At 38.8% G+C, this 16,073-nt stretch overlaps 1 protein-coding gene across 1 annotated transcript in view; it reads left to right on the top strand.

The window, feature by feature from the left end:
• Window positions 1–15,855, top strand: part of TRAPPC8 (trafficking protein particle complex 8) — a gene marked incomplete at both ends in the record, with an annotated part of 23,495 nt that extends 7,640 nt beyond the window's left edge. Inside the window, 13 exons of the mRNA XM_010144190.1 lie at window positions 822–922; window positions 2,405–2,510; window positions 4,056–4,187; window positions 6,296–6,520; window positions 7,563–7,671; window positions 8,392–8,586; window positions 8,786–8,916; window positions 9,967–10,041; window positions 10,697–10,823; window positions 11,874–12,031; window positions 12,830–13,272; window positions 14,363–14,510; window positions 15,759–15,855. Of these exons, the coding sequence (XP_010142492.1) occupies window positions 822–922; window positions 2,405–2,510; window positions 4,056–4,187; window positions 6,296–6,520; window positions 7,563–7,671; window positions 8,392–8,586; window positions 8,786–8,916; window positions 9,967–10,041; window positions 10,697–10,823; window positions 11,874–12,031; window positions 12,830–13,272; window positions 14,363–14,510; window positions 15,759–15,855 (2,047 nt within the window). The remainder of the gene's footprint in view (window positions 1–821; window positions 923–2,404; window positions 2,511–4,055; window positions 4,188–6,295; window positions 6,521–7,562; window positions 7,672–8,391; window positions 8,587–8,785; window positions 8,917–9,966; window positions 10,042–10,696; window positions 10,824–11,873; window positions 12,032–12,829; window positions 13,273–14,362; window positions 14,511–15,758) is intronic.
• Between the last annotated feature and the right edge of the window lie 218 nt (window positions 15,856–16,073).

Genomic DNA, 16,073 nt, shown 5'->3' with positions numbered 1-16,073 from the left:
ACTTCACTGTAAACACATATACCTTCAATCTCGAGAGAAATCAATGCATGAGTACGTGACTAAAATAATTTTCTACAAGATAAATGGGAACATTGGGGAAAAATAATTTGCTTGTTTTAACAATTTTTAGAAACTATGTTTGGGTAACTTGATGAAATGTGAAACTTTGTAGAGCTTTGGAAGCATTCTTGTGCCTCATCCCATTTGGATGTAAAATTTTTACATAAATGTTGTATTTTGACAGTGCGGGCAGTTGCTCTGCCTTTTGAGAATCTGAGAAGTTACCTGAATTTCTTAATGAATGGTCTGTAGAGGGTCTTAGTCTTTGCTTACTAGAGGAAAAACTCTGTTATCCTGTCTTCACCCCATAAGGAAAGAAGTAAAATTTCAGAGGGCATGTTTACTGGAGTTTCCTTGAATGCTAAGAAGGCATCGAAGCAAAACTCAGAAAACGGTCCTCATCATAAAGTAGATGGTAGTGCTTCGGTGTCAGAGAGACTGTTCCTGCAATAGGAAATTCTCCTGGACTTATCAGGCAGTACTTAAACAATGCTTCTGCGTGGTGTTGGGGGTGCCAGCAACCGAAAACACTTATGTGTGTCTAACTCTCTTGCTGTCTGGTTAATTACAAGCAGAGCCATAAATAGGCTGTTGTATTAAATCTTTCACCAGTTACAGTGTTTTGGCTATACTTTTATATGCCAGTAACTGATTAGATAAAAATTGTGACCTAGCAGCTGTTGAAATGTGTTCCTCAGCATTTTGAGGTTTGCCATTTGTTGAAAAAAAACTACAGTGACAGTGCTGCATTTCTCTTGTAGGAAATGGCAGCAGTATCAGCTTTTCTTCAACCTGGAGCTCCCAGACCGTATCCTGCTCATTATATGGAAACAGCAATTCAGACCTATCGTGATATCTGCAAGTATGTTGTTTTCTTTCATTCTAATCCAATGAAAGTTGAAACACCTGGTGGCTTAATTTTCTTCCTCTGCACAGTGATGGTACCAGATGACTACAAGATCGCAGAATGATGGTGACTTTTTAAAGAGTAACTTACGTTAGTTTATCTAGGATGATTCAGAAGAGGATCTGTGCCATTCTTAAACTTGTGTTTTGGATTTATCTGGTAGGATTTTGGTACTGGGGTGACTGCAGGGATGACTTCTGTGAGAAGACATCTGGAGTTGCCTCTGTGTTGGATAGAGCCAGTTTTCACCCAGCTCCAAAACAGACCCACTGCTTTCCAAAGCTGTGCCTGTCAGCAGTGCTGGTAGAGCCTTTGTGATAACATGCTTAAAGGGTAAAAATTGATGTACAGCAGCTGTGAAAGAGAGAGAAAATGAAACAGCCCTGCAGACACCACATCAGTGATGAAAGAGGTGCTTCCCTGCAGCTTGTAGTGAAGACCGCGGTGAAGCAGGTTGTCCCCCTGCAGCCCATGGAGGACTGCAGTGGACAAGGATCCACACTGCAGCCCATGGGGAGGACCCAGTGCCAGAGCAGGTGGATGTGCCCTGAAAGAAGCTGCAACCTGTGGAGAGCCTACACCAGAGCAGGTTCTGGGCAGGACCAGAACCAGGACCACCCTGGGGAACCCACATTGGAACAGTCTGTTCCTGAATGACTGTACTCCAAGGAAAGGACCTGTGCTGGAGCAGTTCTTGAAGAGGGGTCCCATGCCAGAGCAGGGGAAGGGCTATAAGAAGGAATAAGCAGCAGAGATGAAGTGTTATGAACTGACTGCAACAACTTTTCCATGACCCCCTGCCCTGCTTGGTGGGAGGAGGAGGAGGTGGCAGAGGAGCTGGGAGGGAAGTTGAGCCTGGGAAGGAGAAGTCGTCAGGGGAAGGTGTTTTAGTTTTGTTTTTATTTATCACTATCCTCCTCTGTTACTAATTGCCAATAAATTAATTTACTCTTCCCCAAACCAAGTCTGCTTTGCCTGTGACTGTAATTCCTGAGTGATCTCCCTGTCCTATCTCAGCACGTGAGCTTTTTAATCTAATTTTCTACCCCATCTTTCTGAGGAGGGGGTGCGGTGGAGCAGCTTGTTGGGCATCCGGTACCTCTCAAGGTCAACCCAGCACAACTTATTTCTGGCTGTTGGACTTCTTATTTATCAGATCATTTTAGTTGGTATTCTTATAAACGTAATACTGTCCTTAAAAATAGGACAGCTTTGACTTTCTAGCTTTGACTTTCAGAAAGCTGCTGTCATAGTAGGATAGGACACGATGCGTCAATCTCTATGTGGCTGTTTTACAGGGGATGAACTTTCACATTTTAAGAAGGATAAACAACAGCACATCAGTCTGCGATACGGAGAAAATTTGTTAGATTTGAGGTGAAAAGTTTTCCGTGGTTTATTTGTGTGTTTATTAATACATTTATGTTTTTGCTTTAGGAACATGGTTTTGGCTGAACGCTGTGTGCTGCTTAGTGCTGAAATCTTAAAAAGTCAAAGCAAATACTCAGAGGCAGCTGCTCTTCTGATACGTTTAACCAGTGAGGTAAAACACTTGGTAGCTTTTTCTACTCTTACCCTTCCTCTGTTTGTTTTCTTATCCAGGCACTTCTGGATTTGATTCTAATCGTTGCCCTATGATATTTTCTAGCCAAAGGTAGCAAATAAGTGAAAGTGAAGAAAACCATTTACACTGCAAGTGAGGAAACTAGAACTGTTTTTCTTTCTAGTCAAGTGACTTGCTTGACTTCTTTAAAAGTGCTAAATATGCATTTGTTACCTTTGGCTTGATAACTAATTGACATCCTCTTAGCTCTTAAACTGAACTGAAGTTCTTAAACTCAGCTGAAGAACTCGTGGATTAGGAGTATTGGCTTGGCTTGCCAGAGCCATAATGGTTACTATCCTACATCGAATCCAAAAATCTCTGTAGTTTAAGTGGCATTAAGTGGCTAGGGCATTACTGTAGCTCCGCTGTTAGGAATCATTGGAATCTTACTGTGTAAGTGAAAGCTAGCCTGAACGCTCCTGTAATACTAACTAATCGGTGGAAATTAAGCATGGGATTAGCTTCTAACAGCCCAGAAAGTGTCTCACTTGAAACAGAGTGAAACAAATGTGTTACCACTAATAGCACAGCATCTTCTATGGATCTTGGAGGAAAGTCTAACCACTTAGTTCTGGCTTTGTGGCCAGCTGCACCAAATGATGCATCCAAGACTTTTCCAGGGACAGATTAAGCATGGAATAAATTTGCTTGGTTCTGTAAGCATCTCTGTAGCTTCATTCTTGCTTCTTCACTTAAGCCTTTGATCAAAATTCATGAGCGGTATAAGTTATTTAAGCAAGGAATTTAAATACTATTAGGTCTGCACAATAATTTTACAACTTGAAATTTTCTGTAGTATGCTTGTCACACCTTTTGGCAGTTGCAAATAAAATCTTCATAGGATACTGTGTAGGTTTGTATTTGTAGTCCAGACAGATCCTTGAACGTAACTGATAACACGGAGTTCAGTTGTGGTAAAATCATGTGGATTCTGTTCTGATTAGTTAAAGCAATATAGCTGTGTCTTGACATGAGAAGAGGGTAATAATAAGAAATAGAACATTATTAAGAAATCATCTTGGTTCTAATGATACAAATTCACTAAGTTCCATTGTAACCTATTTTTACTTCATCCTGTAAAAGCTTTTATTTTTTGTTTCTAGCCTTAATATCTGCAGGGGGAGGGAGGGGAAAAAATAGCAGAGTGCTTCAGAGGTAGTGGTAAGTGTTAGAAACTGTAGCCTGAGTAACTGAAAAAGCAGAAAATACTTGATACTTCTACTGAAATAAGTTGATATACAGATCTCTCTACTGGGGAAAAGTACCATGTGTTTGGTATTGAACACTATACATACAACAAAGTGAAAAATACTTTTAGTCTTACTTTCCTCTGTATGCACACATATATAATGTTTGTACATAGAAAAGTTTCAGCTTCACAGCTGACAGACACAGCTTACTGTCCCTGTTTGCGTTAAAACAAGGCCACTGTTATGTTTGTATTTAGCTTTGAGGCTAATTCTCCTTTTTACTTTTCAATAGGATTCAGATCTTCGCAGTGCACTTCTTTTGGAGCAGGCAGCCCATTGCTTTATAAATATGAAAAGTCCCATGGTTAGAAAGTTTGCATTTCATATGATATTGGCTGGCCATAGGTTTAGTAAAGCAGGCCAGGTAAGTGTCATCTTTATGCATGGAAAATACGCTTGATACTTGATAGCCTGAAAAATATGTTAAACGTGTCATTAGTATGGAAAAAGTTGTTTGACTTCTGATGCTTTTGTGTTAGAAGTATTCAGCTACATTATCTTCTGAAAATGACTTCTTCCCTGATCAGCTTAGTCTTTTACTTCTGTCTTGGAAGTAATGCTGAATCAGATCACTGACTTGAGCCTTAAATGAAGTGTGATTTCTGGGTATCAATTTTATACACAGTGAAACAAAGCTTTTTATTTGGTTAAAGGAGTATTTTTACTCTTGAGATAAAAGTGAGTTTGCAGGAGGCAGGGATTTGTTAAACCCTTAATTTATTAAATAATAGAAAAATTTAGGTACCTGTCTTTTCTGGTGCCTTAATCACATGCTTTTTTTGATGGAGGTGCAGGTGTGTGAGCAGTTACTGTAAGACAAACTAAAGCATCTGTTTAGGGTTGCTTAGTCTAAAGTAGCAGTTAAACCAATATGAATCAGTTTGTGTTTACTTCCTTTCACACTTCTGCACAGAGAGCTGTGACTGTGGTAAATAAACTCAAAGTTCGTTGGACATAAAGCACACAAGTTATTTCTACCTCATTTGTGGGATAGACTCTAAAAATAGTTTGTGCTTGTTTCTTGCTGAGATCAACAGCAGAGTTCAGTTGTGGAGCATCCTTGAATACAGTCAGTTTACCTATAAGCTGCAAACCTGTGCTAGAAATTAATGTGTACTGCAAGGCAAATACTGGAGCAAAACAATATTGGAAACAATACTGGAGAACTCAGGCATCACAATTCTGTTTGAAACAAAGCCCTATGTTCTTGTGGGGGTATTCTCCCAACCTACCCAATCTTGATTTATTGTCCTGATAAGGACAGTAAAAAGTATTGTATTCTTGGCTTCTGTATTTAAAATCACAGATATGAAGAATAGCAGGAATATTTCCCCCCTCCTTGGTTTTCTTCATGCAGTAGTTCCCCCTCTATTGATATGACATATAGTACTGGCAGTGAGCTATTGATCAGAGGTTTTATTTACTTATTCTTTTTATGTCTCACTCCTTTGCCTGGAAAACTGCACACATTTTGTAAAGCTTTGACTTGGTCTTCATTTAACAGCTTTTGTTGTTTGTGTCTATGTAATTCTTGTAGGGATTCTGTTCTCCAAGGAATGCTTTTTCAGTTTTACAGTAAATGTAGGTTATGTTTTCCTTCTATAACCTTAAAGACACTAAAATACTAAATGCTACCGGAGAGAAGTCAGACAGGCTGCTCAGCTGCATACTGTAATACCATGTTTTAAAATGTTAGAAATATCTGCTGATGTTAAGGATTTACTGCTTGTGCTCTGCTGTTAGCACCATACCAATTTGAACATATCTTAGATTTTTCCCATTGCTGCTGTAAAAAAGGAAATGCTGTTCCCTTTATTTAGAAGCTGAGACTCGCCTGTACAGTGAGGGCCTTTGCAGATGTTCAATACCTAGACTTGGGATTGAATGCCCAGGTCCTGACAGGAGGGGGACTGTGGAGCTGATTGGGAGCAGAGCATCTACCTCCCACCGGCTGATGCAGCTGGTAATTTTGTCTTGTAGGGCTGTGGTTCATTGGTTTGCTTGGCCTGGATTTTGGCCCAAGTGTGTCTACTGAACAACAATCAACTGGAAGTGTCATACAGGGAGTTCAGTTACAGAAGTGAACTGAAATGTGTCAAATCTAGTTTATGTCCTGAGGCTTGGCAGTGCAGCTCTGCAGGCTTCAGCAGTCTGTCCTGAAGCACAGAGCACTGCTTTAAAAGCAGTCTTCTAGTGTTACTTAATTTTTTTTAACTTACTACCTGTTACTCTAGTCTTTGAAGACATCAGTGTAATCTGCAGGTTAGGCTCTGTGCTGTAGGAACCCTCACTTCTGTGCTTGGATTAATGTAGACCAGGTGGTATGAGGTACAGTTTGCAAACATGACGCTTAGCATAGTGGGGTGCTGGTGGTAAAAACTTCAGTAACCTCTGTCTTACTGTTCAGTCTTCCTAATATCACGAGTGGTTCACAGGATTATTTGAGAAATTGTTGTGGTTTTTTTCTTGCAGAAAAAACATGCCTTACGTTGCTACTGTCAAGCCATGCAGGTTTACAAAGGGAAAGGCTGGTCTCTCGCAGAAGACCATATTAACTTCACTATTGGTCGCCAGTCCTTTACGCTTCGTCAGCTTGACAATGCTGTGTCTGCCTTCAGGCATATTTTGATCAATGATAGTAAACAGCCTCCAGCTCAGCAAGGAGCTTTTTTAAGAGAATATCTTTATGTTTATAAGGTAAATGACTTTTCATTTTCTTTGTTCCTTGAGTAATCAGTAATTTTATTAGCAGTAATTTTCTATAAAGTGAGAGAAAAATCTTTTAATGACACTTGCTTTGTTCCAGGGTTGTTTTTAATCTAGTTGATGAGTTCATTTTTTACTTTAGGCTTCAAAAAAACCAGATATGCTGCATCTCATGTGTGTATTAAGTGTACTTCCACTGATGGGTATTACTGTGACTCTGTGTGTTTTATTACAGTGGAATGAACTTCTTTTGATGGTCATGGCTGAACTGCAACTTGTGATCCTTCAGTTTGAGAAGTGGATCTCTTTTATTTTGATCAATTTGTAATGATTTTTGAGACTTTCGATAACGTTTAATAAAGACTAGGTAGCTCTGTCACTTTTTCTGGTACTGTGAAGTACTCCCTTTTTTGTTCTAGTGACATTTATTCTTTAATACGGTTTACGTAGACCAAGTCACTCACTGAGCTGCCTGTAAGTTTGTGAGGGATTCTGGATTATAGTATACCATGCTCATTACTGGAGGTGTTTAGTGCTGGTATCACCCCACAACTTCCAGCCATGTGGTTAGTTATTGTCTTTTTAAAGCTCGTAAAAAGAATTTCTGTGGTATTTAAGTTATAGTAGATCTTACTTGAGGATGGTGTTTGAGTCCATGTATATCATGTATATCTCTCTGTGGTGAGAGTCTTGTGTAATAGTGACTGTGGTTTATAAAATTTTCAGTTAGTGTCAAGCTTTACAACAAAGCTTGTAACAGCCTTGTAGCCACAATAGTCATTATTCTTCTTCCATAAAGATTTCACAAACCTTAAACTCTTATTGAAGAAAAAAATTACTACTTCAGACTGTCAAAGCAGAAGAAACTATCAAAACAGATAATTGAAATGATTCATTCCATCTTAAAAAAATGCTACCTGTTAAAACATGGAGTGCTTATAAGTTGACTTCCTTCTTCAGACCTTGGCAGTGTACAGCATGGACATGATGTATTTGCAAAATGGTTTGACACTCTTTTCTTCCTTTGCTCCAGAATGTTACCCAGCTATCACCTGACGGTCCCTTACCCCAGCTTCCTTTACCATATATTAACAGCTCGGCAACACGTGTTTTCTTTGGGCATGATCGAAGACCAGCAGAAGGTTAGAAAATCTTATGTAAATGGATTGAAGTCCCTTACTTATGGAACCAAAATGAGTTGCAGGAGTTAGTGGCATTTTAAAAAAAAAAATCTATCATTGGTAATACTAATATGACAAGGTAATTTCTTAAGATTTCAAAAGAAAAGCTTAAACTTAATACCGATTTGCTAGATGTTTTCAGACTTCCTCTGTAAATATGAAATCTGCATATGCCTATGTGCTGACTGCCATTATTTTTCATAGCTGGGAAGCTTCAATGCAAATCTAATGAACTTCATGAAAGGGATTTGCTTTAGCAAATTCTAGGTGCTAGTGCCAATGCTAGAAATTAGCTTTACAGTTAACTTTCTCTTGGATTAAACATTTAAAACGCTGTGTTTCCTGAATGCAAGTAAGCAGAGTGGAAATAGTTAGATAAGCCAGGGCTGTGCTAAAGTAAAGTACAAATAAAGTAAAAATAATCTGCAAGCTGAGTATATCACAAAGCATGCTAAAATCTTGGGCTCTCACAATTTGCAAATAGATTTATACTCAAATTTTCCTCAGTGCATATTTGAAAATGTCTTGCAATTCATTGAATTAAAACAATTGTAACAGAAATAACAGTGACTGAGAAGTTAAAATACTTTAACAATACTTCCCAAATGGCTGGTGCAGCCCTGCGTTGCAGCTGTTGCATGCCCCTGTTCTCATCTTCTAAGATTCCCTTACTCATGCTAGGTGAAAAGCAGGCAGCTACGCACGTAAGTCTGGATCAGGAGTATGACTCGGAATCATCACAACAGTGGAAGGAGCTTGAGGAGCAGGTTGTTTCTGTGGTAAATAAAGGAGTAATACCTTCAAACTTTCAACCGACGCAGTTCTGTTTAAATCGCTACTCGGACAACTCCAAATTTCCACTTGCTGTGATAGAAGGTAAAGTTAAGATTTAAACAGTTCAAATTGAAGTGAGCTGAATAACTTTGTGCAGTATTTCCTGTGTTATTGTAGATTTAAACCAAAGTTCCATCAATGTGCTTGTGCGAGCTGTTGGCGTAAAAATGCTTTGAGTTAGGTGAGCTTTCAGACTACAGTGGGAATAGCCTGTTGTCATCTTCTTGCACTTTTTCAACAGAACCAATAACTGTAGAAGTGTCATTCCGAAACCCTCTGAAAGTTCCACTTCTTTTGACTGACCTTTCACTGCTGTGGAAGTTTCAACCTAAAGACTTCAATGTGAAGCATGATGGAGAAGCAAAAGAGCTGGTAAGGAAAGCTTTATCCTTGTTCAACCAGAATCAAATAGCTACGGTTATAGAGTATTAAACTTAAGTCTTCAAAATTCTGGAGTATGAAAACAGCTGGTTTAAGAGTAAATTAAAAAAGTAGCTACTAAATTTCGTTACGCATTGTTTAGATTTTCCTAGATTCATAGGACATGGAGCAGCCAAGTTAACAAATGAACTACAGTGAGTACTGTAATGCAAAGCAAAATACTTGCAGCTCTTCATTGTGTGTGTAGTACGTCTGTTTTGAGTCACATTAGCCTTGACCAGCAGACGTGACTTGCAGTGTCGACAGGGGTATTATCAAATAGCTTTTTCTTAACTTAAGCTACTGGAGCTACTGTACATAGTGAAATGTGTTTTGTGGAAAATTGTGCTGGTATGACCTCAGGACATCTTGGTATCTGGGTTAGAAGAAAAATGAAAGTTTGTTGTATTAATATTTTGAGTACTTTAGATGAACTACTTCCTACTGCTTAATTTCACACTTCAACTAAACTGCCAAAACTTGCTTCCGAAGGACTGTTCTCACTTTCATACTTTTAAGGTTTTAATATGTTCTAATACTGAATATTACAGTAAATTCTTCAATAATTTGGTTTCCTGGCCAAAAGCATTTGGAACGTAGTGATCTCTAAAGGTGTTGTGTTTGCCAGAGTAATAAACATGGTTTCGTATAACTAAGTCTTGAGGATTACCATACGCTTTCCCTTCTGTTATGATCTGAATTGCTGCTTTAATGATATGATAAATACTTCTGTGAGCATCAGTGAAATTGATTGGGAATGGTTCCAATTCATAGTGATAAATCTTAAATTTCTCTCAAATAAATGTTACTGAGCTCTCTAGCTGCTGCTTTAATTCAGAAAGCCTGCGGCAAAGCTGGGCATAGAGCCCCTGCTGGTCCTGTCTGCAGTTTGGAATTGGTACACTTTTTTGAACACTTTAGGGAAAGGTGTGCGAAGTAAAATTTATGGCACTTTTTCTGCCTTGGAGTAATGGTACCTGAAGAGCTGTTTCTTGTTTTCAGGGAACGTGTGATGATGATACGATAGGAACAGAAGCAATAGCAGAATTTTTAATTAATAGTGAGGAGACAAAAGTGGTAAGTACTAGACTTTGTTGTAAAATAATCTTTTCAGAGTTAAATGTCAGGGTGGAGTTCAGAGTTACGATCTGAACTTAATGCTAAAGTTACAGAAAATACTACTGATATATGAAATGTACTGGATCTTTTGAATCTCATCAGTGTATAAATATCTGAAGGGAGGATGTGCTGAGACAAGAGGCAGTGGACAGAAACTGAAATAGATTTCGTCTGAACAACAGGAAACAGTTTTTTGGCTTTTTTGTTTTCTTTTGATTTCCTGGGATAATGACTGGGTACAGACTGCCCAGAGAGACTGTGGAGTCTCCATCCCTGGAGATGCTAAAAGCCATTCGGACATGGCCCTGGTCAGCTGGCCCTGCTTGAGCAGGCAAGTTGGACAGGATGACCTCCAGAGCTTCTTTCCAACTTCAGCTATTCTGTGATTCTGCCTCTGAAGTTCAGTCTTGTCACAATTTAGGATTCTTTCCTAATGTAATGAGCATCTTGGCTTTGAACTGGCTTGGTAAATTCTGTGTAAATGGAATTTTAAATCCAGTGAGTGACCTGTGGTTACTATATGCAGTTACGTCTGATATGACTGTAAAGTAAATGTGTAAATTGGACATTTTTCTAGTAGCAACAACAACAAAAATTTAACGTATCTCCACAGGCAAGACTAAAGCTCTTTCCCCATCAAACAGGGGAGCTACATATTCTGGGAGTCGTTTATAATCTTGGCACTGTTCAGGGTTCTGTGACATTAGATGGGATAGATCCTTCTATTGGATTACAGACAGGTAAGTGTGTCATTTCCTTATGCTGTGTGTCTCTGGAAGGGGAAGACATGGCTTCTGCAGAGTAGAACTAAATTACAGTGTTTAATGTTTACTATCATGATGCAAGGCCTTCCTTCAGGTAAGGATGTAGAAACAAGGGAAATATCTGGAAGAGGAAGACAATGAACTGGCACCATAGGAATCTCACAAGAAAGGAAGCAGCCTCTGCCAAACCCATACTTACTGTTCCTTTTAAATCTGTGGAAATTCTGAAATCATTAAAAAAAAATCAAAACTTAAGTATTCCATCAATGCCATGTTGAATCTGTATTGATTCTTTTGCCATTCATTTTTCTTCTGGGTCTTCTTGATTAGCTTTTGTCTAAATGTTGCCCTGAAGTTCTTTGCATAGATTCCTGAATTTAAATTTGGCTAATACAATTATATTTTTTTAGCATCTTGACTCTATTTTGGTTCTTTTTCCTCTGTATTAACATCTAAGTGGCTTGTTAATTGCACGTAACTTGATCTGTTTTGTTGAGTCGTTCATCTGAAACTGTCTCTCAGGGAAAATTTAGTTATTTGAGGAAATGGGGGTTATAGTACATGTTTGAAAGTGCCTAAAAGAAATAATGAAGTTTGTTTAGCTATCTATGAACTGGAAACCTTTGAAATAAAAAGCAGTTGGAGAGTCGTGGTTTGTGTTTGAAGGAAATAAATATTTTGGGTGACTTTTCCAGCTTGGCAGAAATTGGGAAAGGAAATTAAATAAATCATCTTCATGTTCCACATCCCCCTCACCCTCCCATTATAGACAAACTCTAAAGGGCAGAGTAAGTCCACAACAATGGATGACTGGCTGGCTGAAGTCACAGTAGTAATGTGTTACGTGTGACAATAAGCTTTGAGTAGTCCTTTGTCAGTGGTGCTGCTTAGTCAATGAACACCACAAGTGCCCAATAACAGAAAAATCAAAATTACTTTTGATGTTGGGTAGGGAGCTTTGGGTCACTTCTCAGGAACCAAACTTAATTACTTCTAAGATAATTAGTAAAACTTAAATTGTTTCAGGCAAATTTGTCTCTAATGGGTTATCTGTACGAGGACGACAAGATTTAGAAATCCAAGGACCTCGGCTTAATAACACAAAAGGGGAAAAAACATCTATTAAATATGGACCTGATCGACGCTTGGATCCCATTATTACAGAAGAAATGCCTTTGCTGGAGGTATGTAGCTATTTTCTCTTGGCAGTTTTGAGTAACTAGCTGAATCAGAGCTTATACATGTAATTCTAACAATGAAGTCTTAGACTTTGTGAATGCCTAAAACTTTCCAGTTAACTACTGATCTCAGTGCCAAGCTCCTGTGGGTTTTTTTTCCTGAATGACATTCGAAGCCTCCAAATTGATACTCATCTGAAATTGTTATATTCCCCTTAGAATTTCAGTTGGCAACAGCTTTTGTAGCCAGATATCAAGGTGAGGGGGAAGAGGCAAAGAAGCTTTTTTCTGTTTACTTGCTATTCATCTAGAATAGTTCTTTAAGTTGGCTAATTAAAATCCAGTGGTTTTCCTTATTAGTGTTATTAAAGTGGTCTAACTGCTGTATAGACTAGACACTTTCAGTTGGAAGGGACCTGGAACAATCCTCTAGTCCAGCTGCCCAACCGCTCCAGGGCTGACCAAAAGTTAAAGCATCTTACCAAGGGCATTGTCCAGATGCCTCTCGCACACTGGCAGACTTGGGGCACCTACCACCTCTCTAGGAAGCCTGTTCCGGTGTTTGACCACCCTCTCGGTAAAGAAATGTTTCCTCATGTCCAGTTTGAACTCCCCTGGCGCGGCTTTGAACCATTCCCATGTGTCCTGGCACTGGATACCAGGGAGAAGAGCTCAGCACCTCCCTCTCCACTTCCCCTCCTCAGGAAGCTGTATAGTTTAAACATGGTGGTGGTTGTTTTCATGCACATTCATAACTTGGCTCAATGTTCGGGTTTTTCTTTTCTCCTGTTCTCTCCCATACAGGTGTTCTTTATAAATTTTCCTACAGGGCTTCTCTGCGGAGAGATCAGAAAAGCGTATGTAGAGTTTGTGAACGTAAGCAAGTGTCCTCTTACCGCACTGAAGGTTGTGTCCAAGCATCCAGAATTTTTTACTTTTGGTGGAAATACTGCAGTTCTAACGCCACTGAGTCCTTCAGCTTCTGAGAACTGTAGTGCGTACAAGACTGTTGTGACAGATCCTACCTCTGTGCGTACAGCACTGCTATCTTCAGCTTCTTCTGTAGACTTTGGGGTTGGCACAGGAGGTCAGCCTGAAGTAATACACGTCCCGCTTCCTGATGCTGTTCTTCTTCCTGGGGCTTCGGTGCAGCTGCCAATGTGGTTACGGGGACCAGATGAAGAAGGTGTTCATGAAATTAACTTTTTGTTTTACTATGAAAGTATTAAAAGACACTCAAAAATGTGGTAAGTTTTCATCTACTTTTTTCTGTCATACTTACTGGATATATCAAACATTGCAAACATAAATCTTACTGAATTGTTCTCGGTTGCTGGATTGATGTGAAAGTGCCCAGTTATCTGCTATTCTAAGCAATATTTTTTCTGCTCTATGATCAAACTTCTGTATGAAATGGCATAGCCTACACTGCTCTATCGAAGTGGCAATTATTAAAATAATTTAATAAAAGGAGGGTTAATGGAATGCTCTTAACACAAACTTTGTTCGTATTTAGTTGCTCTTGAAGCACATCTTTGAGGCATAGGGGAAAAAATCAGGGCCTAATTTGTTTCTGCATTTTATAAAACAAAGCCTTGTCTTTGAACAAAAGTTTTTGTTCTTAGTTAAAATGTTGTTAGTAATTGTATTATGATGAAAGTTCTTCTCTCTGGAGGGGTTAGATACCGAGCTCATGTGCTTTGATGCTGTCCAAGAATTGAAGTTTACTCATCTTCAGAAACGCAGGAAGATAACTTACACAAAGGGCTTGCTGACCTCAGGGTTGACTGTGCCTGGTAAAAGAGAGAGTGATGGTTCTAGAAGTAAACTTCCAAGATTTTTGGTTCAGGGGAGTTTGTTGAATGCAGTGGTATTCTCTCTAAGTGCTTCTTTGGTAAATGTTTATGCAAGAGATGTGACTAACTACTGGGCCTTTTATGGTTTATTCACTCAATGCCACCATATGCTTTGGAAATCAGATTTTGAGTCGCTTAATGATATCCCTGTGTCAGTACATGCCTGTTTGCTTTCACCAGTTCAGTTGTTTTAAATCTGAAATATTCTTGATGTGTTTTTCATCACAGCAGCATACGGACCTTTTTTCTCCAGTATTTCAAACTGACTAGGAGACTGGCTAAGAGCACCTGCCCATGCAGCGTGATTGTTAAAAATAATAGTTTTCGTGGGAGGGTAGAAAGAAAACTGTTTCTTTGGTGAAGGAAAGGAGTAAATTATCTAATGGCCTTAATATTGATGACAGACATAAAAGCTGAGCTTCTTGGTGACAGCAGTTCTGGTTGTTCAGAATGACCTTCTTCTTCCTCCCCTCCTTCCTAGTCATAGAGTATTAAGGCACACTGCAGTTATATGCACTAGCCGGTCTCTGCACATTCGAGCCACTGTCTGCAGAAGTAATGCACTTGAAGATGAAGAAGGCAGAGGGGACAATATGTTGCTGTTCGTGGATGTAGAAAATATCAATACTGTAAGTTCTTATTTTTCATAATAATACCGATCTAAAGCTCAGTAGCATCAAGACTAAGTAACAGGTTTTTACAATTACTTTGTAAACATTAAGTAGACCTTGTGTATTTAATCATTCCAGATACCATTGGAAGGTGAGTACTAAGTTGTATCTCATATGCAAGTCTAGTAGAACTGTTTCTATGCTAAGCAAATTCCAGTACTGTGATTCGGAATCTTTTTTCTTTTGGGAAGATTTATTCCAAATTCATGAACACTCTTGATGATCACAGCTTTCAAGATAGTTCTGAATAAGACAACCTATGCCTCCTGCAACCTTTCCGTGAAAACACTGGTAGAATTAGTGGTAATATGAAGTCAAAACTGAAGCTTCTGTGTTTACATTTGTTACAAAACTCAAAGACGTTATTGCAAATATAATCCAAATACAGATATGTCTGTTGTGATCTGCTGACTTAAAGCAGGTGAAAATATTGCAGTTTTTCATACCATGCTAATTTAAATTTACTCATTGTTTTGGCAAAGCTGCTCCCCTTTTTTCAGCCACAAAGCAAGGTAATTGAATCCTCTGTTTATAGAATCCCTAGACGCTTAGCTGGTAGTGGAATCACTGAGCTGAGTTTTCACTTTGTTTTAAAGGTGTGTACGCTCTATTTTTTTTTTCTTACGCTACTAAAGCAAATGTTGTCCGCTCCTTTGAGGAGGAACGTTTTGTAAAGTACTTACAAAGCTGACAGATAACACTATGTGAGACTTAATTTTCCACTACCACCTCATTCTTTCCAAGAAAGGAAACCGAGCTCAAAAGCTACTTCTCATTGTGTAAATTTGTTTAAAAAAGTTCTTCAGTTCCTGGGATTTGTGAACTAGTGATGTTCCTGAAATAATGGTGATGAAATAAGTGGCCTTGTGGACAGAGTTCTGCACTGGAGTTAAAAGCCTAGGTTTTGGTATAGCTATCTTCATCTCATATACTAGCTTGTGGGTATTTTTCTGGGGGATCTTTGTTCCCTCTTTGTAAAGCTTTGTCTACTGGAATTGAAAGCTGCTGTGAGCTGGGACTTTTGTTTTATGTTACAGTGTGTCTTAAATCTCTTCTTGTCTCTCTAATACTGTATTATGAATGGTGTGAATAATGAGTTAAATTAAGGTTCTAATGATGCCACCTTGCAATGAACACTTACTGTGCTATGTAGAACATCACAGTTGTGTGTGTTCTTATTTGACATAATTTTTGTTTCTTCTCTAGAGTGAGACTGGCGTTAAAGAATTTCATATAGTGCAAGTGTCAAGTAATAGCAAGCACTGGAAGCTTCAAAAGTCTGTTAAGATCTCTGAAGACAAAGGTGCGTATCTTTGTCACCAAGAGGATGGCAAGTCTGGCTTCTGCCTGACAAGAACAGTTAAGAGTCTTACAAGGAGTTGAATTTGGCTTTCACAAAAATTAATTTCTAAAACCTTTGTCCCTCTCAGACATGTTACAGCCCTCCTTTTGTTAGCATTTCAGGAGAAGTATATTGGCAGATACTTCAGAGTTCACTGATTTTAAAAATGGGCTCAACTT

Source organism: Buceros rhinoceros, unplaced genomic scaffold (assembly GCF_000710305.1).
Source record: "Buceros rhinoceros silvestris isolate BGI_N320 unplaced genomic scaffold, ASM71030v1 scaffold20259, whole genome shotgun sequence".
In the NCBI taxonomy this organism is placed as follows: domain Eukaryota; kingdom Metazoa; phylum Chordata; class Aves; order Bucerotiformes; family Bucerotidae; genus Buceros; species Buceros rhinoceros.
The sequence above is the reverse complement of the archived record's forward strand: the minus strand, read 5'-3'. Positions and strand labels throughout refer to the sequence as shown.